Source organism: Strix aluco, chromosome 14 (assembly GCF_031877795.1).
Source record: "Strix aluco isolate bStrAlu1 chromosome 14, bStrAlu1.hap1, whole genome shotgun sequence".
Lineage (NCBI taxonomy): Eukaryota > Metazoa > Chordata > Aves > Strigiformes > Strigidae > Strix > Strix aluco.
This window is the reverse complement of record NC_133944.1, coordinates 12,182,789-12,210,764: the sequence shown is the minus strand read 5'-3', so window position 1 is coordinate 12,210,764 and position 27,976 is coordinate 12,182,789. Positions and strand designations below refer to the sequence as shown.

The following is a 27,976-nucleotide window of genomic DNA, read 5'->3' as shown; positions in this document are numbered from 1 at the left end:
ATTAGCAAACAACACAAACAGCTCTGCTGGACGCTGTAATCTGGCTCAGAAATCTTTTATTCTTACATATTTAACATTTTTCAAGTACTAAAGGGTTGCAAAAATAATACACCAGTATGAACATAACAATTTAGAAAGTATAAATGTGTGCCAAACTAAATTGAATCTCCTTCAACCAGTATAGCACTTAAAAACAACCTGGTACATATAAAAATATTTTATTCAGTAACTTCCTCTGCTGGAACAACTTCCAAAAGCATCTGAAGGTGCATAGTGATGGGCTCTGAGAAAAAAAGTTATTGTTAGAGGCTTTATGAGAGCACAGTATTTCTATTCAGTCTTACGCTATTTTTCTAAGTGAGAAAGTTATGAGTAGTCTGTCTCTTCTGTATTCATTTCTCAAAAAATAAGAGGTGGGGAATAAAAACAATCTTAAGATCCAAACTATAATATTCCACAGTTTCTAAACTTGCTCTTATTAGAGTACAATTGTTCTAATTGCATAAATACGTAATATTTAGTAATCCCAAGGGGCAGGACAGATGATGGATTTTTTAAATGTCTATAAAACTATTAATTCTCTCCTCTTCAGCTGGTTCCACTTTCCCTTTTAGAAATATCTCTGTATCCTGTTTTCCCTGAGATAATTGCAAAGAGTTTCTCTTGAAACTATGCAAAATCATTTTATACATGGTCACACTGGGTTCTTGCAGCTTTCACTTTACTCAGCAGCACTGCGATTAGTTCTGGTCTTAATGCTGTTAACATAGTGAAATTGATAACCTGAGCTAAAAGCACAGTATTTTGTGGCATAAGAATATATGTCTGCTAATCTTTAGTTAATGGCTAAAGCAATGTTTTGAAATACGGACAATCGAAAAACTTAACTTACAGGTGAAATAGTTCTGTTCATTTTAAAAGTCAGTTTCTTTGTGCTACTGCAGTGATGTATTGCTTTTTTGTGAATTAAGTTTCATTTTCACAATGTCAGACATCACTTTTTTCCATCAGAAGGAGTAAAATACAGTCTTTACTAAAGTTCACTATATGTCTGGAAAATTGCCACTCACTACGTATCTGGAAAATTGCGCCCCTCTACACCCTGCTCATGTGATTTAGATTGGATGGACCATATAATGACCTTCATTACAGTAATTAATCTAAAGTTTAGCAATGTTTTGTTGAATTTGGAGCTGGATATCTGAGGTATACTTACTTGATATTTTTTGGGGCCAGTTGAACTTAAAATGAACAAAAAGTGCATAAACTATAAGTCCACTAAGTATAAATAAAACACAGTACAAATAGGCCAGTTCAGGTGCACTGATGATTGGTGCCAGTACCAGTAAAATGGAGACTAATGTCACTATGACTGGAATGATGATGGGTATCTGCAAGACACAAAGCACAAAATTACTTTTTTATTCTTTTGCTGTTCTTACAGAAGTTGCATATATGATTGAAGAATATTTTCATTGCCTTGTGCATTTCTTTCTTTTAAAAATTCTGGAATTAGATGGGGCAATTGAAAAAAAATAGCAAGAATATGGATAGGGAAAACTCTTCTGCTAAATCATTGACCAAGATCTCTGTCTGTTGCAAGTTGCAGTGGAAAAATTTGCGTTTTAGTGAATCTGGGAGATGACTCCAGTGCAGTGACCTCTGGGGTCTTATTTCGGGTACTCTGCTGACTGCAGTTTCCCATCCCTGAAAATCTGGCTTGTGCTTGTAGTCTGTGCAAGTGAAAATAAAAGTTATGTGATCTTTTCCTGGCCCTTAGGAGCTTTGTTCTAGTGCAAAACTGGAACAAAGAGACAAACTACAAATAAATGGCTAGGTTTCAGGTGGGGGGGGGGGGGAACAAAAACCAAGGAGTCTGCCTGAGGATGTTGTTTAAATACCCAAATATTTAGGATGAGTTCCTGTTTTAGTATTTCTGGGAATGGAGGAGAAGATACTGAATGCTGAACTTACCCTGATTGGTCTCCTGAGTTCCTTTCTTGTAAACCTCATCACAATGAGTCCAATAGTGGTTAAACCGTAAAATATCCAGACTGCGAAACTAAAATAATTTATGAGTGTGTCAATGTCACCAGGGATAATATAAATAATAGCAATGGCCCCCTAAAAGTGAAAACAAAAATTAGTAGTCTATTATAAAAGAAGGCTGAATTGTGTCACTATGGGCACGTGTTTGATGTTCCAGTGTGATCTGTGAATGCTTTTGCTTAAATATTTGAGTGCCAGTGTATTGCAGCACCTTTAAAGGTAGCGTTGACATCCTGCCAACATGTGTTTAGTTTTGTGTGCAATTTTAATTCCATTTTAAGGCAAGACTTAAAATTTGTATGTGTTTAATCTGTTTTGATTTTGACTATCTTGGAGTAAATGAAAATACTAAATATATACTTAGGTTATTAAAGCTACTGGGAGTTGACAGAGCAACTGAATTTTGAAGTTTTACCTTGAAGATAAGATAAATGGGTAAAATAAAAATAACAATATATTCTAGGTTTATTGCAAAATGTATTTACTGAATAGTTTGGGGGTTTTTTTAGTGAGATGTAAATGCATTTTTACAGGGAGGAAATAGGGTAGTGATAGCTTTCTTTCAGGCATCCTGCAAAATCCAGGATTTGCTAAATACTAACCATTCATTTAACTTTTTGTTTTCATGATGTGGATTCTTAAAACATTTTGATTTTAAAATCCAGTTGTGGAATGAAACTGTTCAAATTGAGAAGTCGAGGGGTTTTGTATAGTCTTTTTTCCCAATATATATTTAACAATCTTCATGTCTAGATAGTCAAAGATATGTGTCAATACTGCTGGTAAGAAATTATGAAAGTATGTATTACTGGAGAATTTCTGTTGATAATTTTTCTGTACTTAGAATATATACTTACGTAAAATATGATAGCAGGTGCTGGTGTTAAACGCTTAACACTAATGTAAGATAGCACCTTTAGCATGTGCCCTTCACGACCTGCAACATAAACAAGTCTGACAAAACAAAAGGCAATCTAGTTAGTGTGGCACCTAGACTTTTGAGTGGCATTACTGAAAAGAAAAAAGAGTACCATTCAGTTTCAGGTTTGTTTTATTGTGTGGCTACATCTGACTATAATTTCATCAGTATTTCCTTTGATATGCAGTGGGATTTAAGGACTACTGTAGTAGACTGAAATAAGGGAAATAACCAGTATTAAAGCAGTGAACTCAACTAAATTCAGAATCATCATTTTGCTCATTTAATTTAAAAATACTTGGGAAAAAAATGTTAACTACCGTGTCCCTCTTAATTATTTCCTTTTAAATTTGCTTCATATCAAAAAGCTACATTGACAACCTTCCATCAAAAAAAATTGGTCTTTACAGCCCTATTGTATTCAGATACATTCAAAATTATATATTCTTAAAGAGTAAATGGAAGCGTTGAACAACTGATAGGAATCTTTCCAATTTTTATCTTTATCATTATAGGTGTAGTCATGTTCTTACTGGTTTTTTAACTGTTCAATTTTTAGCTTTAAACTTGTTGAGGTGAAAAAACCTTTTGTGCTATACCTGCTTTGAATTAAGAATAAGGGACCTATTCTCTAATTTTTCAAACCTGCATAGCCAGTGTTTCTTTTTGAAAATAACATAGCTAGATTTGCAGGTACTTCTTAACTACATTTTGTACATTTGGATCAAAAGAATGTCTATATCTTTGTAGATATATAAATATACATTTTTCAATACTTTAAAAATTTTCATTTTAAGATATTTAGAATGGGAGCTTACCTGCCTGCAGTAAAACAGGTCCCATTGGCAGATCCAATTGTAGAAAAGGCCACAAAGAGAGGAACTATCCAAGAGGCTGGATAAAGGACTCTGTCTCCAAATGTCTGGGATACAGGATTAAAATTAATCATTTTTATCATTTTAACTACCATTTAGTATATTCAGTAATGTTGGAGCCTCTTTAAAAGTACAGTAAATGGGTGTCTGAGGTATGTTATCAATAAAAATGTCGTATATGTTTTGTGTAATTATTAAAGAATGCTTTGCCAAATGAAGACCTAGGTTAATTCACGAACCACTCTATAGAGTGGAATATTGGTGTCATGGTTGTTTGAGATGCAGCATCTGTAGGAAACCTTGGGAGACAGATGTAAAAAATAGACAGAAATTAAATTCTGTTAAAGACGCCTGGTTTGGGAATGTGTCTGCAAAACAAAAAGGAAGACAGTGTTGCAGCAGAGCAACTGATAAAGAAGGAGCAACACTGGTAGTGACAGCATGACAACCTAGGCCTTACAGGTGAACACGTAAAGGACAAGCTTGCTATAAGATCTTAGACTACCCTTCTGTTTTTACCTGTGCCATGGTATGTTAGTTGTTACTACAGGATGGATTAGATCTTGTGCAGGTACATTGATCTACTGTAAATGAATTTGAATTTAAAAGTTTTTTGGCGGATAGGTTTGGGGTTTTTTGTTGGGGGATGGTTAACTTTTTTTAGTAAGTCAAGCATGAAGAGTTCTGGTAACATCAGTGCTGTTTCTTTGTCCAGTAGTAGGACACTCCTAAGTGCTAAGCAAGCTACAGATGTATATACCTCTTCATACAGTGCACTCCTTTTGCTGTTTGCACTGCTGCCTTTGTACTGCTCAGTGGCTGTTCTGAGATTTTTTTCTTGTTAATTTAGTGTAAGTTTAGTGCTAGCTGATGTGTGTTGTTCAGATTGTAAGTTCAGTGGTATACTGAAGAGGGCTAGTTCCTGAACAAGATATATATAACTAGATAGAGACATTGCTGTACCTCTTGGTGCAAACAAGATGCTGAAATGCATCAAAGTTCTACATTGTAACAGATTTATTTCTACATTAGTGTACTACACTGCTACGCTGTATTGTGTGTGCATGTCACATACTGTTTGTTTTCCCCAAAAACTTAACATTAGGAAAAATTGCTGCATGACCTGTCAATGGTTATTTCAGAGGCAGATGTCCCATGGAAAATTTGCTGAGTGGAACTGAAGGAACAGATGTGTTTTAAGTCTTCAGAAATCTATATAATCTTTAATTTTATCTATAATACTATGTCTTACATTATTGCCAAAAGGCTATTTCTTAGCTTTGTTAAGAAAAAAAAGCAAGAATAAGGAGGTGAATTGTGGACTACTTGCTGTTATCTCCAGAACAACAAACTTTGATCTACTGTCGTTTTACATGTGGTTGTTTCTCAGCAATACTGGAAACACTGAAAAGGGCAAAGCAGCAGTCAGATGTTGTTCTTCCTTCCATCTTTTTGGTGCTTATGGAAAACAGTCAACCTCTTGAGCTGCAGTATTTACAAAATATTAGCATTACTTTCTTGCTTCCTTTTTTTTTTCCTTGGGATATGACAGAACTACTGTTTAAGCATTACTGAAATTAATTTTAGATTAAGAAGTAACAGTAGATAATGGGGGAAAAGGTGACACAGCGTAGACAGAAATTAATTGTATGTTAAGAAAAATTACAGGTTCCTTTTTTTGCTCATGACTTTAATGCACACAGCCTTCTCCAGATGCTCTATTACAAAATAAAGTGGCTTACCACAGCAACTGCCTGGGACTGCAGGAGTTCTGTTGAAGTCATTACGGTGAAATATGAAATGTTTATCAGAACGTAACAAACTGTAACCAAGGGGATTCCAATAATTATAGATAGCGGTAGATTTCTAAAGAATGCAAAAGTAAGACTCCATCAGCATTGCTATATCACTGGTAGAGTTGTCACAGTAAACTGTGGACTCTTACTTTTCCCCACATGCTCTTTAGGTGTATTTACATTTCTTTATTGTAGAGCCATGGAAATCAGGATTTTACAACAGGAAAAATACAAATTTGCATCATTTTACAGAGCCTGTAATAGATGTTAATTAGCTTTGTATATTAGTGCTCAAACCTTGATAACCATCGCTTTTAAAAACAAACCAAAAGATATGCCTGCTCGTACAAAAATATTAAGTGTTTGATTTTTGTCATTAGAAACACTGCTTTCCTTCACAGTTTTACCTGTAAGGATTTTTAAGTTCTTCTGTGATGTAATTGAGTTGATTCCTGGAAGGAAAAACATTCATACTATGTTATTAGCAGTCAGATGTTGAAATACTGATATATTATGAAGTCAGGTGTTATTTTTTGTGTTACTGGCTTTTACCTTTTCAGTTAAAAAAAGAAAAAGGTGCAACTAATCTTTTTTAAGTGGTGAAACTGCAGAACAAAAAACTATGTGAGCTTCTTATCTGAATGTCAGCCTCTTGATTCACCATCTTTTTCTCCATTATCTTTTCCTCCTCACCGTTTTAGAAGTATCTCTGAGATTTTTTTTGAAATAAGATTGTCTTAGTTCTTGGATAAAATATCACAGAATAACAAAAATTTGGCAGATGTTTATCTCAAATTTACAAGATTGCCTTTGAAGCTCAAGCTTCGTAATATCTGAGTCTTTTCAAATAAAAGCACAAGCATGCCCTTTACAAGGACTGAAGCAAGTCTGCTAATGTTTCACAATCGTTCTGTAAATCATACTGTCCAGAAAACTGGCATGAAAGTGTTTTTAAGGATTACACTTAGCAGAATTATGATTTCCAAATACTTGTTTTTGCTAGAGCATGTAGACCAGATTGAAACAAGATTTTTACTCATCAACTTCTGAAAATGTGGGGAGGAGTTGGTTTTTACAGTTCAACAGGCTAATTTTCAAACATCGGTGCCTGGTGGTTACATATTGAAATAATTGTTTGGGCACCAGCTTCCCTGTCCCCTTAAAAAACCTAGATGAATGTCAGAATTAGCAGACTTACATGTCTGAGTTGAGACACTCAAGCTTGGAAATAGAACCTGAAAGAGTAATCCACTTAAAAATAAATACAGTTTTAAGCATCTAAATGGGACTTGCTTTTTTGCAAGTTAAGATTTATATTCTTAATTCCTTCCAAAATATGGATCTATGTGTAAACTTTTACAGTTGGAACATTTAAGAATAGCATTAATGGATCAGACCTTGATAGTAGATTTGTGCCAACAGAACCCTTAGCCCAGTTGACATTCCCTTTAGTTTCAGGAAGTGAACCATGTAAACTATTTTCTGGACTGTGGCAGAGATTAAGTTAAATATTCTTGCTGGTAAAGTTTATTCTTATGAAAATAACTCTGGAAAGCACTCTTCTGAGTATTTAATATAAATGCTGTATGTAGAGCATAAATGTAAACCTAAATCCAACCATATCTGTGGTGATTTTCAAATGTAAGTGCTTTCTTAAATCTACATGGTAGATAGTACTGGATAAACAGATGTGGAGATTTAAAATTGGAAGTTTTTCAGGGAAGAAGGCTTCAGTGTTTTTACATTAATTCCAAATGAAACTGAATAAGAAAAAATTTGAAAGTTGAACCATACGAATTCTGTCACTTGATGGGCTTTTTTTTAATGCCCTCCTGTACTAATCAAACAGCATTACATATTTCATCAGAAATGGAATTTGATGGGATAATCTGTAGGGGCTCTGGGAAGGCTGTTTTGCCTAACATAATGGAATTAAACTCTTATATTCTCCTCATGACCGCAGTATCTAAGCGCTTTCAGCCACAAAGCAGTAGCCCTTTCAGTATCTAATGTAGTTTCTTTCCCTAATAAACAGCAACTTGAGGATTTGGGGGGGGAAGGCATGTTGGGGCATTAAAACTGGTGTTCTTTTTCCAGAATTCCTTAAGAAATCCTTAATAACAAGTCAGATGTTAACTTTTTCAGATCACGTCTTTGCACACTACAGGAAAAGAGTAAACCAGTTAAAGGCTGTTTAACCGTTAACACTAGTAAAGATACCTTACCATCCATCGTACGCCCAGAGTCCGTTATAAAATGCCAAACCGATAGAACTAACAGAAATTTTACTGTCCTTAAAAGAATCTTCAAAGTTTTCAGTTTTTCCTGCAAATAAGATGTGGATTACTGATCAGTGTTGAAATGAATTCCTTTAATCCCCACCAGATGAAGAAACATTCCAACATGTTTCATGTTTTGAAACATCTCACTGTTAAAATTAGTACCACTTTTTATTAATTAATCTGTAGTGTTGCATTTCCCACCCCTTCTCTAAAAGAAAATAACCATAGTTCCCAAGAGATCTGGAACTAAAATACTGAATAAAGCGAGCCTTATTGTTGTGCTGCTTCTGTCAGCGGGAAACTTTTTTAATGGTCATAGCAGAAGCTAAAACAATTTTTGCAAGTAAAGTATTTAATTACCTTGTGCAAGGAGAACAATTCCACTTACAATAATGATTGTGACAATGATCATTTTAGCAGCCGTGAGAAAATTCTGAAGATAGCTTCCCAACTTCACACTCAGTGAATTCACTATTGTAATTACCACTAAAAAAAATAAATTTATTAAATTTATCAAAATTGAAAGAAAAGTTGCCTCTTAAAACCTTCCCCTCCCCTTATTTACTGTATTGCTTTTTCTTCCCACTGTTTGTATTATTGATACAGTTTTTTAGCATACTAATGTTTGGATAACTTTTAAAATAGTGAGGAAAAACAGTTTTATGAATCAGATTTTGATAGTACCTTTAACAAAAAAAAAATACTGAAGTTGCACAGCATTCTGATAAATACAGAAATAATATCTCCACACTTATTTTTTCTTCCTTTTCTGCTAGAGATAAACATTCATTCCACAGCTGTATTTTAGTAAAGAATAAAAGAAACTTAGACTAGGAGCAGACCACTTTAAAATCTATTCTTTTTGTATGTTGTTGAATTAAGTTATTGTGGGAAGGACTAGCTGTACTGTGTTCCAAAGTTTTCTGTTGCTTTCAGTGTAGGATCACTTCCCAATGTCTTCTTGAAGATTAACCTACTAAGTCTTACTGTGCTGAAATGCATTCACTGATGGGGCTGAACAGAAATCACTATGCAATTATGGATCTTGTCTCTTTCTTAAAAAAAAAAAGTATGGACTTTACCAATGGCAGCTGCAGCAAGACACTTGATGACAACTTGGGGTGGATCACAACCTGGATAAAAAGGAGTTGATGCATATTCTGCAAAGCTGAGACAAATGATGGCAAATGAACTGGGTTTTGTGACAAGTAAGCTTGTCCAAGAAAACAAAAACGCTGGAATTGGGCCAAATGCTTCCATAAGATAAGGATATTCTCCCCCGGATTTTGTAATCATTGTGCCAAGCTCAGCATAACAAAGTGCCCCTGAATAACAAGAAAAGCACTTATTGGTTATTTAGTTCATGTACTTCTTAAACTATGACTAGCTAGAGCAGTTTATCACTTTTAATAGATAGCAAAGTTAAAGAAATGGGTATATACAATGCATCATTACTTTTATAATGTTACACTATATTTTTTTCCAATTGCTCACAAGCAGTTAAAATTTTTTTGCATATACAGTAAAATGTACTGAAACTATTAAGTTACAGTCAGGAATTTACTACTATTTGTGTTTAAGACTTCAGCAAAGTACAGACATTCTGATTGCGTATTAGATTTCTTTTTAAGAAACCAACACTATACAAAGCATCTAAGTGATAACTGCACTGGCTGACTTACCTTTTGGAAACTTAAAAGACTTGCTCCACAATTTCGAAGTAAAATGTCTACTAAGCTCAGCTTTAACATACAGTAATGCTTCCAGGTTTATTGCTGTATCTGGTATTTTGCTTAAAGGTTTTTTGCATATTCTGTGTACCTGACACAATGCCCAAAGAATTCTTTTTTGTTTTACTACTTGAAATATTTTTAGGTGCTTAGCACTAAATTTTCCGATGATAGAGTATTAGATTTACACAATTACATAAGTAGAAAAATAGCAGAATTACATAGCTCACTGCCAGTAAATTTCATATTTTGCCTGTGACTTAAGTATTCTCTTCATTTCAGTTAGTGGATGAAGAAAGCAAAACTAAAATTTGCTTTCAAAACTTTTCAAAACTAAAAATGTGCTTTACAATTTTAACAACTTAATTTATCTTTTATAAATGGCACATACTTTAAGTTTTGCCTGAATGCTGCTACATTCATCAGGGTCTGATTGATTGTGGTCTAGGTGCCACTAACCAATTTGTGAAATGAGAGTAGTATGCAGAAATAGTAGATGCAAAGATATAAGCAAAGATTCAGATTCTTTGACGACTCATTTACCTAATGTTGCAAGAATTCCGCAGGCTGCCCAGATGGTTAAACAAGGACCCACAGCTCCAACATTGGCGAGTACTGATTTTGGAGAAACAAAGATACCTGAGCCTATAATTGTACCAACAATCATACAGATTCCACTGATGAGGCCCACCTTGAAATAAAAGGAGACGTTTTGGTAAAGTAATTGCTAATAATTTAATAATTACTCTTCAGCTTAATACAATTATAGTAATTGTCATTACTGGGGTTTTTTTCAGCTTTCAACATACAGCTTTTATGAAGTAATAAACTATGTGAAGTTTCTCTTTTCTTTACCAGATACATACAGACCCTGTGACATATTCCTGCTGTTTCTAAAAGTAGTTATTTGGACTTTGCCTGCCTGTTTATTTGCTTTATTAAACCATTCTTTGGATTACATAGGTCTCAAATCTAACCTTGTACAGGTGTGTGTCCCCTTTCCACTCTGGTTAAACTCTGACATTCTTCTATGAGTACTTGAGGAATTATGAATTCTCTTAAGCTTCAAAATTTGTTTTCCTAGATGGACTCTTAGTGTGTTTTTTTTTTTTTTTTTCCTTTAAGCAGTTGTTTTCCTCTCCTTGCTTCAGTTATTTGTGCACAGGAATTATCTTGATACTGCTAGGTGGTGAAAAGATCATGTTCTCCTGACCTTGTAGTAACCTTTTCTGGGAGGTGTCTCCCAAAAAAACTTTAAAAAGCTACTGAAATTTTCCTGTTAGTTACGCCTAGTCTTAACCATCAATATTTTGCTAGTCTTGGCACCAAACTGAAACCACATGGAGAATCTTTTTCCAAGTTACTTAAAGAGGAATTTCACTGCCTCCTGAAGAGAAACTTCTTGGAGAGTAAGTGGCACATCTGTTTTCTAAAGCGTCTTGTCTTTCTGTACCAGTGGCTATTTTATGGCCATAAACACTAACGAACTTTCAGAAGCAATGAGCTGAACAACCCACTTCAGCCTCTGAGAAGTGCGTGTGAAAAGAAATAATAAAGTTTATAAAGTGTCTCACTTGATCAACTTTGGATTTATCAGATGCAAAAATAATACAAAGACTTAAAAAATACGTATTTTTTTAAATTGTGTTTATATTGGAGCTATTTAACTAGTAATTAGCAGTTTCCTAAAATGTAAACCAACCACACTGTCAAGGTATTAATTAGTACATCAGTGCTAAATGGGGACACAATTGCAGTTTTTGTACGATGATGCATTGTACACAGATACTCCCCCTGCTGCCTCCCTCTGCCAGCCCCTCACACGCATGCAGACTGAAGGCGGAAAAGAGTAAGTTTGCCTGCTTTTGTAGGTTCATCGCTTGGGGTTCGTGACTCTGAACGGATTGTCCATCCTCTTTTCTGCTGTGTTCTCCTTTTCTTTTCCTCAAGCTTTCTTCACCCATTTGGTTTACTTGATGAAATCTCTAAGGAAATAAAAACAAAGTATCAGTCTAGCATATTGTTTGTGTGAGTTTTGCTGAGATATATGGGTCTAAAATTGTGTAGTCAAATATTGCCAGAAAACATAAATACACACTTACTCACAGGCAAAGGACTTCCGTTTAACTACCTACTTGGAGATTAAAATGAAGAAGTCTACTTCACCTCACCCATCTGACTTGCTGTGGATTTTCCTCACACCCAGCTGGCAGTGAGTGTCTTTGTATCTTCTCTCTCAGGTTACATTCAGTTGAGAGGATGTCCGTACCAGAACAATCTAGGTTTTATAGCTAGTCCCTCCTTTGAATTCTTCCAGAGGTCCAGACAGATTTAATCTTCCTCCCCAAAGCATGTCTGTTTTCTTATCTAGGAGACCTTCTTTCTGATCTTCGTTAAATTAGGTCTCACTTCCTTGGAGGTGCAAGTATCTGCTAAACCAGCAAGTCTGCTGTAATTGTCTAATTAGCAGCTCTTTGACTCAAAAAGAGTCTTCTCGGTGTTGACTCAGGGTGAATGTCTTTTACTGAACGTTTTGTTCTGTTTAGAATTAGAATGTAAACAGTTTGTTTTCAAATTTAAATTTAGACTTGTGGGGGTTTTTGAGGATTTTGCTTGTTGCCCATAGTACTGGAATAAAATACGACCTGAGATAGTGAACGAAATTGATCAGGTTAGGTCTTGATTCTCAAAAGCTGATTCAGTCAAAAGTCTCGTCTGTCCTCAGACCCTACAGCTATAATTACTAGAATCTGAATTTTGAAAATAATTTGCAGTTATACAGACAGTAATTCAGGAATGCTTCACGTTTAGACAACTTGGCTAGTATCCAGGAATTCTTGGCTACAAAAATTGTAGTATTTTAAATTGACAGAATGCCTATCTCAGTACTGCTGGTCTTCAGAAACATTTGGACTATAAAGACATCAGTTTTATGTTTTGAATTAAAGATTTTTAAAATAAATCATCATGAATCCAACTTTTAAGATTAAACCTACAATAAAAAACTGCCCATGTAAGGAATGCAGGGCTTGGGTCACTGAATTTTATTACAGCTTTGTGCCCAACTTCTCTTTGAAGTCTTGTATTTAGAATGTTTTAATCATAGTCTTTTAGCAATTCATACTTTCACTTACCTTATTTATTTATATTTGTTTGGTGTTAATCAGGCTCCAGGAATCTTTGTATAGTGTATTTCTTTATCTCTCCCGTTAGATTTACCAGCCAGTTAGACAGCAAGACATGTCCATGTCTGAAACCAGAACACGCAGAAGCAGCAGCAGCTTAAGTACAGAGGTTATAAAAGGTAATCATTAAACCCATTCTCAGCCAAGAAGCTTTGAGATAGGAACCACAGGTAAACCAATAGTCCAATTAGTTTATCTTTAAAAAAAAAAAAGTCTTTGTTCCATTCGTGAGAATGTTTGTCCAGTACCTAAGTAGTATGTTACATAGTGAGAGTGAACCGTAATTTAAAGAGTCTGTTTTGATGATTTTACATCGAGCAATTTTTCATTTAGAAATACTTTGGCAGATAACCTTGAAGTAATTGTTGTATTATGGGTGTATTAAAAACATCTGTCCAGATGTTAGCTGCATCTTATAAAAATAGTTCATGTTTTTATCTTGAGAAGGTAGAGAAGTGTGAGCAGAAATCTTTCTTTTGTTTTTCATTAACCTGAAGGCAGCTGAGTGGGCAGCTTGTGTTCCCTTCACTTGCAGTTCAAATTAATTTTTCATTTTTGCAGATGTTTAAAGATCTTGCTTTAGTGAAAAATGCCATTCTCTATTGTTACCCTGAATGCTATAAAATAAGGTAGCTTCTTTGATTCTGGCTAATCATCCCTAAAATATTTGCAAAGACCCCCTTAATCATGTCTCACTTCATTGTGTTTGGCAATGCAGTTATACAGCTCCTTTCCTGTAAAACATACAAACCAGTAAGTCCTGATAACCTGATCTAACTTGAGATGACATTTTTCAGATGTACTGGTATTAGTCACTGATGTTATCTTGTTAAGATAATGCCTCAGAAAATTGTAGTACAGGATTGGAAATAAGACCAAATTGTTGGACCTAAATATCAACAAAACTCTATTCCTGGCATGATTTGACAGTTGTTGGGTTTTTTTTTTAACCTTCTGTTTAAGCATGCAGGCTTGATCAACAGGAATTCCTTTCTTTTTAATGTTGATGTAAATCTGTGACTAAAAAAGGACTCTTAAGAAAATGTTGAACAGACTTACATTGGTTTATATTTGCCATGTGTTGTGATGGTTGAGCCAGACTATTTTGTGAATGTCTTTTTTCCAAGATTGAGATTGCCAAGTAATGTCAGTACTGAAAACAAAACAAAACCAAAGCTGTGGTTTTTTCTTCACTGTCTGTCTTTTTCATCTCTTTGTTTTTCTTCTTTAATTCTCACAGAAATAGGGTTACACTTCAAGAGAAGCTCTTCCATCTTAACTAACTTCTTGTTCAAAAATTACCACCTGAACAATGGTTGGACAAGTTCTGTTTTTCCTACAGATACAGAGAATAAAGACTCTTAAAATTGTAGTCTTACTACAAGCATATGAAAAGCCAGATACCAACAACTTCTTTTTCTGCATCTTTTACAAGGACTTTAAAAATATTTTTCATGGTAGTTGTGATGTAGGATTAAATAAACTAATGTTTCTATATCCATCAATTGCAGATGCCTAGTTTGGTATCAGATATTATATAATGTACATCTATGTTTTCTATAGCTGATAATTTTGAAAATGAAGATTTGTAATCTTATTATCATTCTGATGTTTTTCCTGAAATGCTACAAGGATCATTGAAATAGCTAATGTGAAAAGAAAAAAGAAGGTGGGGAAATCATATTATGGGGCTAACTTTGTCCTTCAAAATGAAGTAGACGCACCTTTCATATCTCTGCCCTGGAATTTCCAGACCAACAAGAAAAAGGGGAAAAAACTTACATAATATTGATGAAAAGGTAATGGAGTATGTCATCTTTAATTCCATGTGAAGTCTTTGAATTTTTTGTGCAGAGATATGTTCTACACGCCTTGTGATGTTTTCAGCTGTGTTTTCTTTCCACATCAGATTTACACTCTGTTTCTTCAGATGCAGTAAAGGCAACACTGAAAATATGTTGAGTTTATGCCTAAGCAACCAGTTTTCTTTAATCAATCTGGAATGGGAATTTGGAGAGTTCTGTTGAATAGGTGTCTTAAATCTCTGCCAGTGGCTTGACCTTAACTAGCCTGTTTCCTTATAAAAAAGGAAAAGTATCTTCATTTATTGTCTAGTTTTGTTTTTAAGGGTTAATTTTCTTGTGATGCTATAAACTTGTTAAAGGATTTGCAATTTTACCAGCAATCCTTCTTTTCCTCATCCACTTAAGGAAAAAATAACAGTAGAATCCTTGAACTCAATGTTTATTTTCTTTATGGACAAGAGAAACGGCATTTTACAGCCATGGGAAGACTCCTTCCCTCTCAAATATATACATAGATGAAGAGATCAAGGAGTTCAGATTCCAAGGGGCTGCAGAAGCAAACACTTTGTGGGCTGGTCCTGTCTAAACAGTGTAGTTTGAACCTTTTCAAAAGCTATTTACCAATTAAATCGTAAAAAGTAATTTTCAACTTTAATTCGGGAAATAGGGGAGGGCACAGTATATAAATACCCTTTTTATTATCATTAGTCACTAATAATAAAGGTTAATGTTTGCTAGGGTTGGTATTTATTGCTTGCAGTAATGCAGATGTTCGGCTTTGACCAATACTTAAGCAAATGGTAAGGATTATTCTAACTTGCAGGTTTTAATTGTAGCTTAGCAATATCTCAGAATGGGTACTTTCCATTCTAACCTTGCTACTTAACAGGTTCATTTTAATCAGAGGACCAGTCTGTTTACTTGCACTTGCTCTTCTTTGAATCCTACCATTAATAAATGTGCTGTAAGAAGTGATCTCACTACTGTCATCCTTAAATGCATTTTAATTTTTTTTTTCTGAGTAATTGCAGGCATGCTGCAAGTGGAATATAAGAAAGCAGTATTTTATTAATAGCTGTCTTGATACTGGGTGATGCTACTGGATTGCAAGATCTGTGCATCTTGTGGGGGTCAGTAGGAAGAATTAGATGACTACATAGTTCTTAAAGCCCATAGTATATATGGGTTTTTTAATACCTGCATTTTTTTCCTACTTAGTTCTTGGTTACAATGCACTTGCTTTTGACCCTGTGACAAATAAGGCTTTTGAAAAAATCTTCGGGTTTGCTAAAGTTTTGCACTAGACCTGTCTGAATAGTGCACATTTTTTAGAAGGACAAAGATTTTCTGGTTTTGTTTGTGGTTTGGGGTTTTTTTTAAGCACAGCTGTACAGAGATCTTCATACACTTGTAAATGCTGGGTATCACAAAATCACAAAAAATCAAGGGGTCTCCTCTTAAGGATACTCTTAAGGAATTTTGATAGCCTCTGAAGAAAATTATCTTCAGTATATCAAATTAGGGATTTTTCAGAGCTTTCAGGATCGAAAGTTTTCAAAAGTGTTTCAGAGCCTGATCAGAATTAGTGATTTCTCAAATACACAGCCAGCTCCTCTTCTTTTTCTGTTTGAGGAACGAGTGCCTCACTTTGATCTCCTTTTTGAGTCCAAAATTCAGGTTACATTCCCCTGGTGTTTCATCAAGGAGGGATTAACAGATAACATTGGCTTTGGAAGACAGCATCTTTAGCATGCCCCTTTCTTGCTGAGGAAGAAAGCAGTGAATACTCTTCGTCTTGCTTTTTACAGTTTACAGAAACAGAAGCACTTCATAGAGGTTATGATGCTCTGGGATAAATACTTTTGAAGTCTCAGTTTAGTTTTAAATTTACCAAAACCAAACATTTGATATGTAAACCAGATTTTAAGTACTACAATATGATATCTTTATATGTTTCTTATCTGAATGCATGTTTATATAGGTACGTTGAAATGAATTTAGTACAGGAAAAAAAATTCAGAACTAAAAAAATCTGCAGATGTCGCTCACTGAGAAACCACATTTTTAAGGTAAAGAAGCCGTCAAAGTGCATCTGCTCTTCTAGATTCAAGCTGATTGACACTGTAGAATTTTTACCATATTTACTTGCATTAGATTTGCAGAGTAGGATGAGTGCTCAGAGCTCTCCTAAATGGAAGAGCTGTGCCTGGGCAGGCCAGAATTTGTAGTCCCAGAGGGAAAGCTCTTAGAACTCGTGACTCAATGTGCCAGTGTAGTGGCATGAATTTTTCATGGTGAGAAATCTTGGGAGGCTCTCTTCTGAGCACTTGAGCAATGTTCTGGCTAGGAAGCATCTTTGTGGCTTAAAAATAGTGAGGGAAGAAGAAAACAGCTGGGTTCAAATGACTTGTAAATGGACAGGAGAAGTTTTCTAATAGGCTAGAAATTAGAAAATTACCCTGAGTTCGCAGGACATTAGGGCATACTTATCTCAGTGTGTCTGTTGAGCGTCAGTATCTCCCTGGTGTTTACACAACAACTGAAGCAGAGTATGAGATACTCTGACAACAAAGTAAGAAGTAAAGCTAATGGAAAATGCGTTGTAACCACCGAAGTTTGCTCCAGACTCTCCAGTGGTTTTGGAAAGGTGGTGGCAGTGTTTGCTCTTTGAATTTATAATCACATTACTTAATCCAAATGCTTTTCTAGTGAAAATTATGTTCAGGTATTATGGACAGAATATACTCTGTAAATTCAGCAGTGAAACTTCCAACATGACTACAGTTCCACAAATTCTGAACTGTTTTCTCAATTTCTTCATAGGAATTGAAGAACGCGCTTTGTTTTTATGTTTTGTGAAAGGAAGGTGAAACTACTTCACTGGTTCAATTTACAGACTGGAAGATACCGTAGAAGGAAGGAAGGTGCAGTATATCAGAAGCAGCATGCTCTGTCAGCTGTGGTTGACATTAAATAGTAAGTTGCTACTGTCAGGTGGGTAACAGAAAAAATAAATTGGCAGGGGTAGGGTTTTTGTAGTAGTATAAAACAGCCAAATAATTTCTGTAGTAAGTATCTATATTTAGTATAGTATCTATGAAACAAGGCAAAGTGAAATGATTTTTAAAATCTCATTAAGTTCCGGGTTTTTAAGGTACAGTTTCTTCAATACCAATGTACTAACCAAGCTCATTCACTTGATTATGCAAAATTCCAACACATTCACACTTGAGTGTGTTTGGAACTTGTTTCTAAATACAAGGTGATGATTTACTCAGAACAGGGTAGTTAATTCTTCATTTCAGCGCTTTAAAGATGCATAAAAGTTGTTACCTGTACAAACAGGAAGACTATTCTGCCCTTTGTTTCTTTGTAGTACTATAGTACCTAGCAGTAATAGCTGTGACACTGGACTATAAAGGAATGAGTTGCAGTGAGTATGAATTTATCAGTATTTCAGTCAAAATAAACTGGTTTTATTTCTCAAAATAATAGGCTAAGTGGATAGGGAAGAAATAGTAAAGTATATCCATTTTGGAAGGGCTTTTATTGGTGACTCTTGATATTCTTAACGGCAAACTGTGGTGGCAAGGTCTGAAAAGATGTATTAAAATCTGTGATAGAGTAGATTAAGAACTAATTGAAAAACTTAGGCAGAAAGAAGCAGTGGCTCAGTGTCAGGCTCACTGGGAAAAGGTTTGTTCTGCAGGAATGTGTCCTGGGTCTGTTCTGTTCAGAGGTTGTGTTTATATTGCAGTGCACAGAAAATACTGTGAATGTCCAAATTTGTGAACAGTACGAAATAGGGAGGATTCTCTGATAGAGTGGGCTGGTGAAGGGCTAGAATGTATTGCCCGGAGAGGTTAAAAGGATTCCTTCATTACACACCTTTACTGAAAGATTAAACCAGCATCTGTCAGTAGTGGCCCAGTAAATCCTCCTGTAAGGGCATTTTTCAGGGATCGTAGATTTTCTGTAGTGTGCTGAAAACCACACCAAGCAGGGGAGAGAAGTCAGAACAGATGTACCAGCTTCAGAAGACATAATAGTTAGAATCATGAAAAGCTTTTGTGGTTCCTGAGTTATTGTGACATCCTGAAAGCTTTGAGTTCATGCTTGTGACCATTGTGCAGGATTCGCAGTATATGCTTCGGTATGTGCACAGTGATTTCTATGCAAATCATGTCAGCTGGAGAGAGAAAGTTAGATCTCTGTTCATTTGATTGCTGCAGGAGGTAGAGGCTTCAAAGATTTACAGTATCCATATAATGTCCACAAAGTACATGGTAGTACTTTGGAGTTTAGGTAACAGGTTCTGCGTGAGCATGTGTGATAGACACTCTGCAGCCTCTGTCAGATGCAGGTTTTTGAGTTTAAGGCAGTTGTTTCACAGTTCAGATTGCACCTTTGGTACTCACCCTGATGCTATTTTCTTCCATGAACTTCATCCCACTCCTTAGCGTGGCTTGGTTCAAAGGTTACTTGAAGTAATTTATTTTCATCCTTGGTGTTAACAGAAAAGTGAAGAATGATTACAAGTTTTGTTTCTTCCTTAGTTTTCACACACTAGTTAGAGAATAAATTTGTAACTTTGTGTTTCCCAGAAGTTCCCTCCAAAGATGAACCTATAGTAAATGTTGCCAGATTATTAGCTTTCTTTTGGTTTAGCAGTATTGCATTTTTGTGTGTAGTAGCAAGGAGTGGAAACAAACCAGTCAGTGGCTGGTATTGTATATTACTAGGGCTAGGGAGTTTAAAAAAATTGTAGTCAGGGAAATCTTTTCACTCTGGAGGAAAGGTTAACATAACCAAATCCTAGTAGTTAATTGGGGGTCAACTGCAGCTGTGTCTGATACTGTCAGAGATAATATATTTACATTTCTTAATTCTTAAAGAATTATCTATAGTAAAATGCACTATATTGTTTACTTTTTATTCTTTTGCATTGTTTGCTTTCATTATTTATTTCTCAGCTGAAGCAAGGTGAATGGAGCTCTCTGCTGTGTTGGTACAGGTTAGTTGAACAGACTGTTGCAGGTGCTAACAGAAGGATTTTGCCATGTGTCAGCTGGGATCTGATAAATGTAAATGCAAAAGCAGCAGCCAGCAAGTATATTGGGTAGTGTTACATGGTGAGCACTGTTTCTTTAAGTAAAAGCACATCCCTTGCAACCAAAAAAACTTCAGAAATTTGCAAAGGTGGTAAGATCATGTGAGATCAGCTGCTATCTTGATAATGTAACCCTTGCCCATTTTGCACGCTTTTTCATGCTCTCATTTTTATAGCAGTACTGTTTAGATGCTGTTCATATCTTCTGAGCATATCCTGTTGTAAAGGGAAGCTCAGTGTACTGGAAGCTGATGGCTTTGGTCTTAAAGACCATTTCATGATTTATGACCACTGTCATAATCTCCGGTCATAAGGAACGCAGACTTTGCGAGGGCAGCTTCTCTGAAAACTAAAGCTTTATATATCAAGTTTGAACAAAAGTTGAATTCCTACTACTTCTGAAAATGTTTGTGGTTACAATTCACTTACCTTAAAGCAGGGTGACAGCAATCCCTAAGTAAGAGTAGAGTCCTATCGTTCATGCACTGTACAACTACGTCAAAGCCATCAAGTAGAGCTTTCTCCTGATTTGGTATCTTATCACCCAAGCAGTTCAACATCATAAAAATATTTGTTTCCCTTCGGTAGGGACATGCAGGTTTATTTTTAATGGGTAGGAGTTTCTTTAGCTGCTTTTAGTCAGCTTTTGTATCGGAAGAAAAATATTTGCAGTGATGGTAAAAAGGCTGCATTTGGTTCCTAGCAAATGTAATGCTGTGAAATATGTTTTTCTTTGCCAGCGGTTTCTCTGACAAATGTGAGTTTTAAGTAGGAAAGAATTTGAAGATGTACTTCTTGTTAACTACCCAGCAGGGGACCATAAGACAGTAGTGCTAGTTTTGTTAGTCCGAGTCTTAATGAGGCATGTTGAAGTTTTATCTTGATGAGCTGGTAAGGTTGCTGCATTTGTTTTATTCCCAGAAAAGGAAAGTAATTAAAGTACATATTTAAATCCCACTGATGGTAGAACTTGTATGTATTTGACTTGGCTACTTTGATGTTTTGTCTCATCAGAGTGGTGGTATCTGAGTGCAAAGATTTTGCAAGTAGTCTGTAGAGTCTTTGGCCTTCGGCTGTATTGTGGAAGGGGGCTTTAAAAACAATACACATACACAGCACTGAAAATCATGGTGTGATAGGAGGTACGCTCCCCACCCTCTCCTAAATAACCCTCTGCTGCTGAGTCATGGCCTTACCCTGAAGGAAAACACCTCAGGAAAGAGGAAGCTTTCTAGACATGAACAGTATGTGTTCTTTTTGGTGTTTATCTTGGGTTTATACTCTGTTAACTTTGATCAAAGCCAATGAGATTCTTCATTACTTCTAGTATTATACAATTTATAGGTTTTTTGTATTGTTACAGTTTTCTGGTACCATTGAGGTTTTCTTATGGAAATGAGGCAAAACCAAAAAGCTGATCCAACAAGTTATATGTAAATCCAAAATAAAGTTACTTCATACCAATACATACTAGTACAACGCTGATGTGCAATACTGTGAAAAATCAACAATTATGAAAGATAAGACAAATGCATCATAATAAAGGCTGGCACTGCTGCAGATAATGCTTCTGGGGAAAAAAAAGTGGCATCTGAAGTGGGATGAACAAAACAATCTGGAGGAGGGGTGCATCCTCTGCTGGCACCTCGTCCCCTTGGCAAAACTACGGTAGGTAGGAACCTGCTGACGCCTGGGCTCCTGTAAATCTACTTAGTGGACAGTGTTCAGGCACCACCGTCAGAGGATGTGTCTGTCGTGTCTGCTTCACAGTCAAATTTTTCTCTGTCCTTGAGATGACAAGATTTTTGTCAGACAATCTCGCATAAGGACGTCCTTGCATCTTGGGAAGTCAAGATGCTTCATCACCAGCGATGAGAACAGACAACACTTTTTTTTTTCAACTTTGACCATATTCCATCTATACTTTATGTGGTGACTTGGGGAGAATTTATTGACATTTGTCCTTTTAATTAAAACATATATAATAGAGACACATTATTTACCATATTGGAGGCTTTCTGTCTTGCTGTTCACTTGTTTTGTGGCAAGGTATGTGTCTGTGCTAGAACGCCAGGCTTACCAGTTGTTTATCTTATTCACTGGATACTTGTCGTTTTATGTTAACTTAGAGCAGTACCATGTTTTGCCTTAACAAGGAATAGCCTTTTCTTCAAAAAAACAAAGCCATGTGTTAGGTTAGATTTACATTATTGACAGTACAGCTGGAGAATATGCTATTGTCATTTTGATGACATTAATAACCCAGTAATTTTGAAGAGGGTAAACGTTCCATCTTGTGTTGTTGAAAAAGTCAAATTCAGGCACTGAGTTTCCTTTCTTGGATGAGATGTGTAATGCGTCTTTATTCTTATCACTGAGATTCCTGTTGAATTTCATTTGTAGTAGGGGATGAAGGTTTCACATCACAGTAGCTAAAATCATGTCCGTAAACTAGGTTCTTCTGAGGGCTTTCATCTAAGTGTGGCTCATGAACTGTGACAGTGCTCCACATGTCATTCTTCCTCAGGGATTTATGTAAGAGTTCTCTCATTCTCCTGTTTTCTTTAGATGTTGATTCCCAAATGATTTCAAGTTCCCCTTCCACTTTCCTAGAAAAAAAAACAAAGATAAATCCTAATTTTAAAAACACTTTTCAGCAGTATGTAGTTAGAGTATGTGGACAAGCAAATTATAAACTGCATGTATTTAGATGCTTGAAATTATCCGATTGAAATTCGTCCCTATTTTGTTTTTCAAAAAGCCCACTAAGTGTAACAGAAAAAAAGATATGGACCCATGTAGTAAGTTGGATTAAGTCCACACAGAAGAGCGGTGCCTGTGAGATCCAAGCACTGTGACTGCCACTGCCCACTGAATCAGGATGGGTCGTGACTGCCGTTCTGCCTCCCGCAGCAGGTATGTCTGTAACGCGTGCCCCTGCTGCCAGGTACCGGGAGTTCCGCATCTCCCCACGCCCGAGCTCAAAATGTCTGATCAAACCGAGTGTCAGACTTGGCTCAGCTAATGCCTCCTCTTGGAGCTCAAGCAGAAGTGGTGTAAACTTGGGTTTTTTTGGGCAGGGGGGTGGGGAGCAAAGATAGTGAAGGGCAGTCCTCAAGGCATTACAACCTCATGGGCCAATTTCTCTGACTGCCCAAGCATAAATGAATGAATTATTTAATGTTTTTCTCAAGAAGAAAGTTATTTTTTCAAACATGGCAGCTAACATGATTTAATAATGCAGTGTATTCCAGCCACAGACTTTTTAGTAAGTTATATTTGGTCAAGGTTAAGCTCTTGGGTTTCCTCTGACTCGCTTCTAGTATATGTCAAAATACAAAATAATCAGAAAACCAAGATCATTTGAAGTGGAAAGGGAAGTTATTCCGTAGAAAATGAGCACACAAATCTTAATGGTATAGACTTCTCTAACACGGTCACTTCAAGCCACTACCTGAAGCACTTGACAGAGCGAGCATTTACACAAATTGTCCTGAATACTAGGCTCTAAAAATGAGAAGCAAACCAATGCAAAACATAAATGTGTTAAGATTAAATGCTGTCAGGCTATGTTTCTGGCAAAAGGTGTATAGTAGAAATATATAATCGATACTTCTTACAGAGCCCTTTGTGATCAGTAACACTGAGAAGGAAGTGGTAAGAAGTGGCCCAGACATAGTACTAGCTCATTTTGTGTTTCACCTTATGACTGGATATATAGATGGAAAATGAAAAAAAGCCTTACTGAGAAAGTCTTAAGATTATCCTTGTATATATTGCTTGGAATGAACTTTTGGTGGTGGAGGCAATCGTTAACCATTAAGAATGGAATTAAAGCACAGGAAGGCAGGTGAAAGCAGTACAGTTGCCGAGAGTAGCCCCAGGCCTCTGCCCAAGAACGTGAGAAGCCAGATTAATGAGTTGGACCTTTCCATTTCTGCTAAGTCTCTAAAAATCCATTGAGAAGCAGTCTCTCATTTTTGAAACACCAAAACTGTAGAGGACTTTGTTCTCACAAAGTATACTTCTCCTTGAGCCAGTGGTAAGAGTGTCTAGTACTACCAGTTACTCGGTATATGCTTCAATGTACTTTACAAAGGCAGTTATCATTATTCTCAGCTGACATTTTGGGGCATGTGAGGCACAAAGAGTAAAATTACATGACTGAACTCCCTCAACAAGTCCAGAGTTTCACCCATTGGTTGACTCCATCCCTTTGTATTGTGATCTTGGAACATTTTCAGCATCTTGTTTTATTTTTAAATGAAGTTTTATATCGTGATAGGGACATGCTCCTGCTCTCTGTTGCCACTTCTCTCCGATTGGAGTCTGCATGCAGTGTGCACAGCACTCTTATGTTCTACTATTAATACACAAGAGCTTAATCTGATTTACCCTTATGGTAGTGCAGGATGTTACTTAGGCTTTATTTCATCTGCGAATTTCTAAAACCAAGACTTTTTTTTAAAGAATCGTTTCATTGTTAATGGTTGTATGAGCTTGAGGCAGAGAAAATTGGAAGTTCGAAGACGAAACTGACAATCACTGAGTTCTGAATTGTAGTTTAGTGCTGTCGGCATGCTTGACACATGGGATGTCATTTTCAGTCCATACATTCAGTTCAATGGCAACTGCATCGATTTTAGAAAAAACAGTTCAGAGAGATTAGTTTTAAAAGTATCCATGTGGTTAAAATTACTTCAGTAGCAAGGAAACAGATGCCTTTAGAGGTAGTGGTGGATCTGAATGCTTCTTGGAGGATTAATTTTTAAATAGAGCTCTGAGATGCAGACTGTGAAAGTGCTGGCTGACTTTGCTTTAGAATGAGCAGTCAAAGCATGTTGTTGTCAAGGCAGCACGCTGCGGGTGCCCCTGGCCTTGCACAGGGTATGCTGCAGTCATCGGTAAGGCCTTTCAGTGTGGCAGAATGTCCTGCTTTTATAGTTCAGCTGTTTGTCAGGTGAGCATCCAAGAAGTGGCAGTTAGGATCCAACTGGAGTTAGACGAGGGGGTTTTGCCTCTGCATTTTTTTGTTTTAAAATTCTGACCCGATCAAAATCTAAAAATAAATACAGTAGAATGGGTTGAGGAAGGGGTGTCTTTATTCTTGCTAGTCACAACCTCCCTGCTGTCTTAAGAACTTGGATTTTATACAGCAGCTTAGTTACCATAGCTGCTGATGGTCTGTACCTTTTTCTCAACACCAAAATTGCCTTGCTCCTGCTTCACCGGGCAGTGGCCCTCTACCCTTCTCTTAGATTTTTCTGGATGTCACCAGAAATTCCCTCAAGCTCCGTAAAGCATTACTATCCTTGACTGTGACCACTGTGACATTACCTTATACAGATCACAGGCAGATACGTAACCCTTGTTATTCCATTGTGCCCACAGCAGCTGGTTCACCTCTTTGAACACAAGTCTTTGTCACTTGGCATTTAAAACTAGGTATGTATTCAGTAGTAGATGTGTCCTGTTTCCAGATGTCTTTAGGCAAAAATTATTAAGTTTGTTTCTCATAAATGTAGGCTGTTGTTACTTAAATAAGTAAAAATTTCCACTCAACTCCTAACCTAGCCAAAATGTAAGGTTTTATATCTTGTTGAGAGTAAGCAAAATGCCAATGCTGTACTGATGTTTGAGGATGAAAAAGTTAACAGAAGCAGATTCTGAAAACAGATTCTTCTTTACAAAATACAAAGCTTTCTGCCCTCACTGAAATAAATTCATTTGGCCATAATCTCCAAGAATCTTATTTGGGCTGCTGGCTCAAGAGTTAATTTTCATCTATCCTGTAACAGTTTACTTAAATAATTCTTATCATAAAGATCAACAGTTTTATCATGATTACACTTTTGTATGTAACCTTACAGGTAAGACAGCTCCTCTCCCTGGCCTGTGCATGGCTGCGAAGCTCTTCTACTGTTGACCCTCTTCTGAGGACAGTCTGAGGCTCATTACTGAGGCTTTCAAACCTGCAGTTAACATCCAAAGTACAGCAGCTGTACTGTCTTGAAGTACTGTTCCTCTGCAGAAGACTTATGAAATACATTGTGACCTAGAAAGCTCGTAAAGGTAAGTGTCCCGTGAAATAAGACAAGGCATTTATGAACCTGGTTTTCTACCCTACAACCACAGTAACAGCTTGGTTTATACCTGGAACATGTGATGTATTTCATTTAAAGAAAGGTATGTGATAGTAATGGCTCATAAGATCACTCTGTAAACAATACAAATGTCATTATGATTATCACCTGCCTGAAGAACAGAAAATGACACTGCTTTCTTGTCAGTTGCTTTAGGCAAAAGGTTGCTGTGAATTTCCAATATTCTCTAGCAAAGACTGTAATTGAGAAAGCTCTACAGAGCAGCTTCTAGGAAGGTAAAAATCTGCATATCTTCAGAAGCTTTAAAAGCTTTTATTTATTGAAAGGACAATTATGTCTATATGCATTTCTGTTTGACAACCAAGTGGAAAAATTCTGTCCCCTTGGACACAGTGGGAGTTGCACAAGTAGTGCAACCCCTGATTTTTGTCACCAGATGAAAGATGATGCAGAAGGGGAGAAAATTTCAAAGGAAAGTCACCTTTTTTATGTTTTATGAAGCCCATGTTAGTTTGGATGTAGACTTGTTAAAAACAGAATGATGAGAGAAGGAAAAAAATGAGGAAGCACATGAATATTGCTACTGTATGTAAACAAAGATCACTTCTGAATATGCTGTGATCTGCAGTCGGTGCACCTCTGGGCACATTGGTGCCATCTCACATGCTGTGGCAAGAGGGTCCTGCCCTGTGATGGGTCAGGTTTGCTGTGGTCCTACTGCGATTCTTGAGGCGGGGCTGCTTATCTCTGCTGCAGAGTCTCACTGGAAGAACGGTGCTGCTTCCAGACCTCAGTGGTGTCTTCCCTTGTTTTACAAGAAAACTTACCACCACCAATACATACAGTAAATGTTTATGATAAAGACTTTCATGGCATTAGCTAAGTAAGACTTGCTATGATTTCCTAACTTCGCTACTGTAAAACTAAATTTAAGAGCAAAAGCAATTACATGAAAGTTTTCTGTCTTCACCCACTTACACTGCTTTTGACTAGACTGACTGTGGTCTGTGCCTTTAAAATAGTTTAATTTGGTTTATAGTTTTCCTAAAGAGAAATTGTAACTTTAATAAAATACAAAATCAGTTATCCAAATAGTCAGCATACCTTCAGCTAAATTTTAAATTAAACTGGCTTTCTTGCTTAAAATGTGGCATACTACTTCGATTTTCATTACTTAAGCACTGAAATTAGAGAATGTAATATACAAAATACTTATTGTACCTTAATGTTTATACAGGTATTTTGAATTGAAACATTATCAGCTAGAGAGTTTTCTGGACTATAAATTTACTCCATGAACAAAGCTAGTGGAAATAAATGTAAATGTTTGGTACTGTCCTGGCACTAGTGACTTCGGTTGCCAAGCTACAGATGACTAGCAACATCTCAACTACAAATAATTTTCCCTTCCTTACTCCTGTGACTGAGTGGATGGAAGGGAGAGAGAAAGTAATAAGCCTTATAAAACCAGAAGTACACAAAGCTGACCAAAATACATGTTTAGTTTCTGGCAGATAGGCATAACAGAGTACATAAGTATTTGGATTACCCTGGGAAACTGTATTACCACAATACTTGAGATGCATAAAGGAACAAGAGGAAACTAGTTTATATGAACAGTATAAGCCATGGTGTTAGTTGGTTTTACTGGTGTTGTTTTATAAGAATATATATTCTTATATAGGTATAGAATTTAGCTGACTTATCAGTGGCATTTTAATCTAGATTTTTTTAATATAGTTATTAAAGGAAGACAGTGGATAATGAGATGAACCAAAATACAACTTGAAAGATGAACATAAAAATTACTTTTTACTTTCAGAGTTGTGTTGATTATGTTACACTCTAATAAACCCTTAAGGTTTAACTACCACCAGAGAAAGGCAGTCACCAATTACACTGTTCATTAACGTAGGAGACTACAGCAATGAAAGACATCTCTTTGTGAGGTTCATCTTGTCCTTGTTTCCATAAACCATTTTTCTTCATCATCATCTTGTTAAATGGACTACTATGTTGTAGTTCCAGGTGCAGATCTTGCTGCTTAAAAGTTAGTTGCAAGTATTAATTTTGTGTGGTTACTGAAGAAAAAAATTAGTCACTTCAGACTGGAGAGGAAAA

The 27,976-nt window shown here is 36.2% G+C and overlaps 2 protein-coding genes across 6 annotated transcripts in view; both read right to left on the bottom strand.

The window, feature by feature from the left end:
- Positions 1-39: 39 nt before the first annotated feature.
- Positions 40-20,531, bottom strand: SLC7A9 (solute carrier family 7 member 9). Its single transcript, XM_074840134.1, has 16 exons — positions 20,181-20,531; positions 19,060-19,144; positions 18,530-18,830; positions 12,786-12,901; positions 11,511-11,636; positions 10,195-10,342; positions 9,004-9,246; positions 8,282-8,407; positions 7,865-7,964; positions 6,047-6,091; positions 5,586-5,709; positions 3,787-3,890; positions 2,907-3,003; positions 1,975-2,124; positions 1,217-1,391; positions 40-283 (listed from the first exon to the last, which is right to left on the bottom strand). Exons 5-16 carry the CDS (start codon positions 11,613-11,615, stop codon positions 219-221), a joined length of 1,482 nt encoding a protein of 493 aa, XP_074696235.1. The 5' UTR covers positions 11,616-11,636; positions 12,786-12,901; positions 18,530-18,830; positions 19,060-19,144; positions 20,181-20,531; the 3' UTR covers positions 40-218.
- Positions 20,532-20,995: 464 nt separating this feature from the next.
- The window catches only part of CEP89 (centrosomal protein 89), a 41,601-nt gene continuing 34,620 nt past the window's right edge, over positions 20,996-27,976 (bottom strand). For 3 of the 5 annotated variants that reach the window (XM_074840120.1, XM_074840121.1, XM_074840133.1), the window contains one exon: positions 20,996-22,360. In XM_074840120.1, the coding sequence (XP_074696221.1) occupies positions 22,123-22,360 (238 nt within the window). In that variant the 3' untranslated portion in view covers positions 20,996-22,122. Of the gene's footprint in view, positions 22,361-24,438; positions 24,811-25,619; positions 25,724-27,976 lie in introns of those variants that run through there. The other 2 variants (XM_074840122.1, XM_074840124.1) reach the window with 2 other exon arrangements.

Bases quoted from the DNA above. Each gene is read 5' to 3' on its own strand.
- SLC7A9 (XM_074840134.1), bottom strand. From the start codon at position 11,615: ATGGGTGAAGAAAGCTTGAGGAAAAGAAAAGGAGAACACAGCAGAAAA. The intron at 3,004-3,786 runs GTAAGCTCCCAT...TTGTTTTGTCAG, and splicing joins ACCTGTTTTACTGCAGGCAG to ACTTGTTTATGTTGCAGGTC. The intron at 2,125-2,906 runs GTAAGTATATAT...TTTCACTTTTAG, and splicing joins CACCTGCTATCATATTTTAC to GGGGCCATTGCTATTATTTA.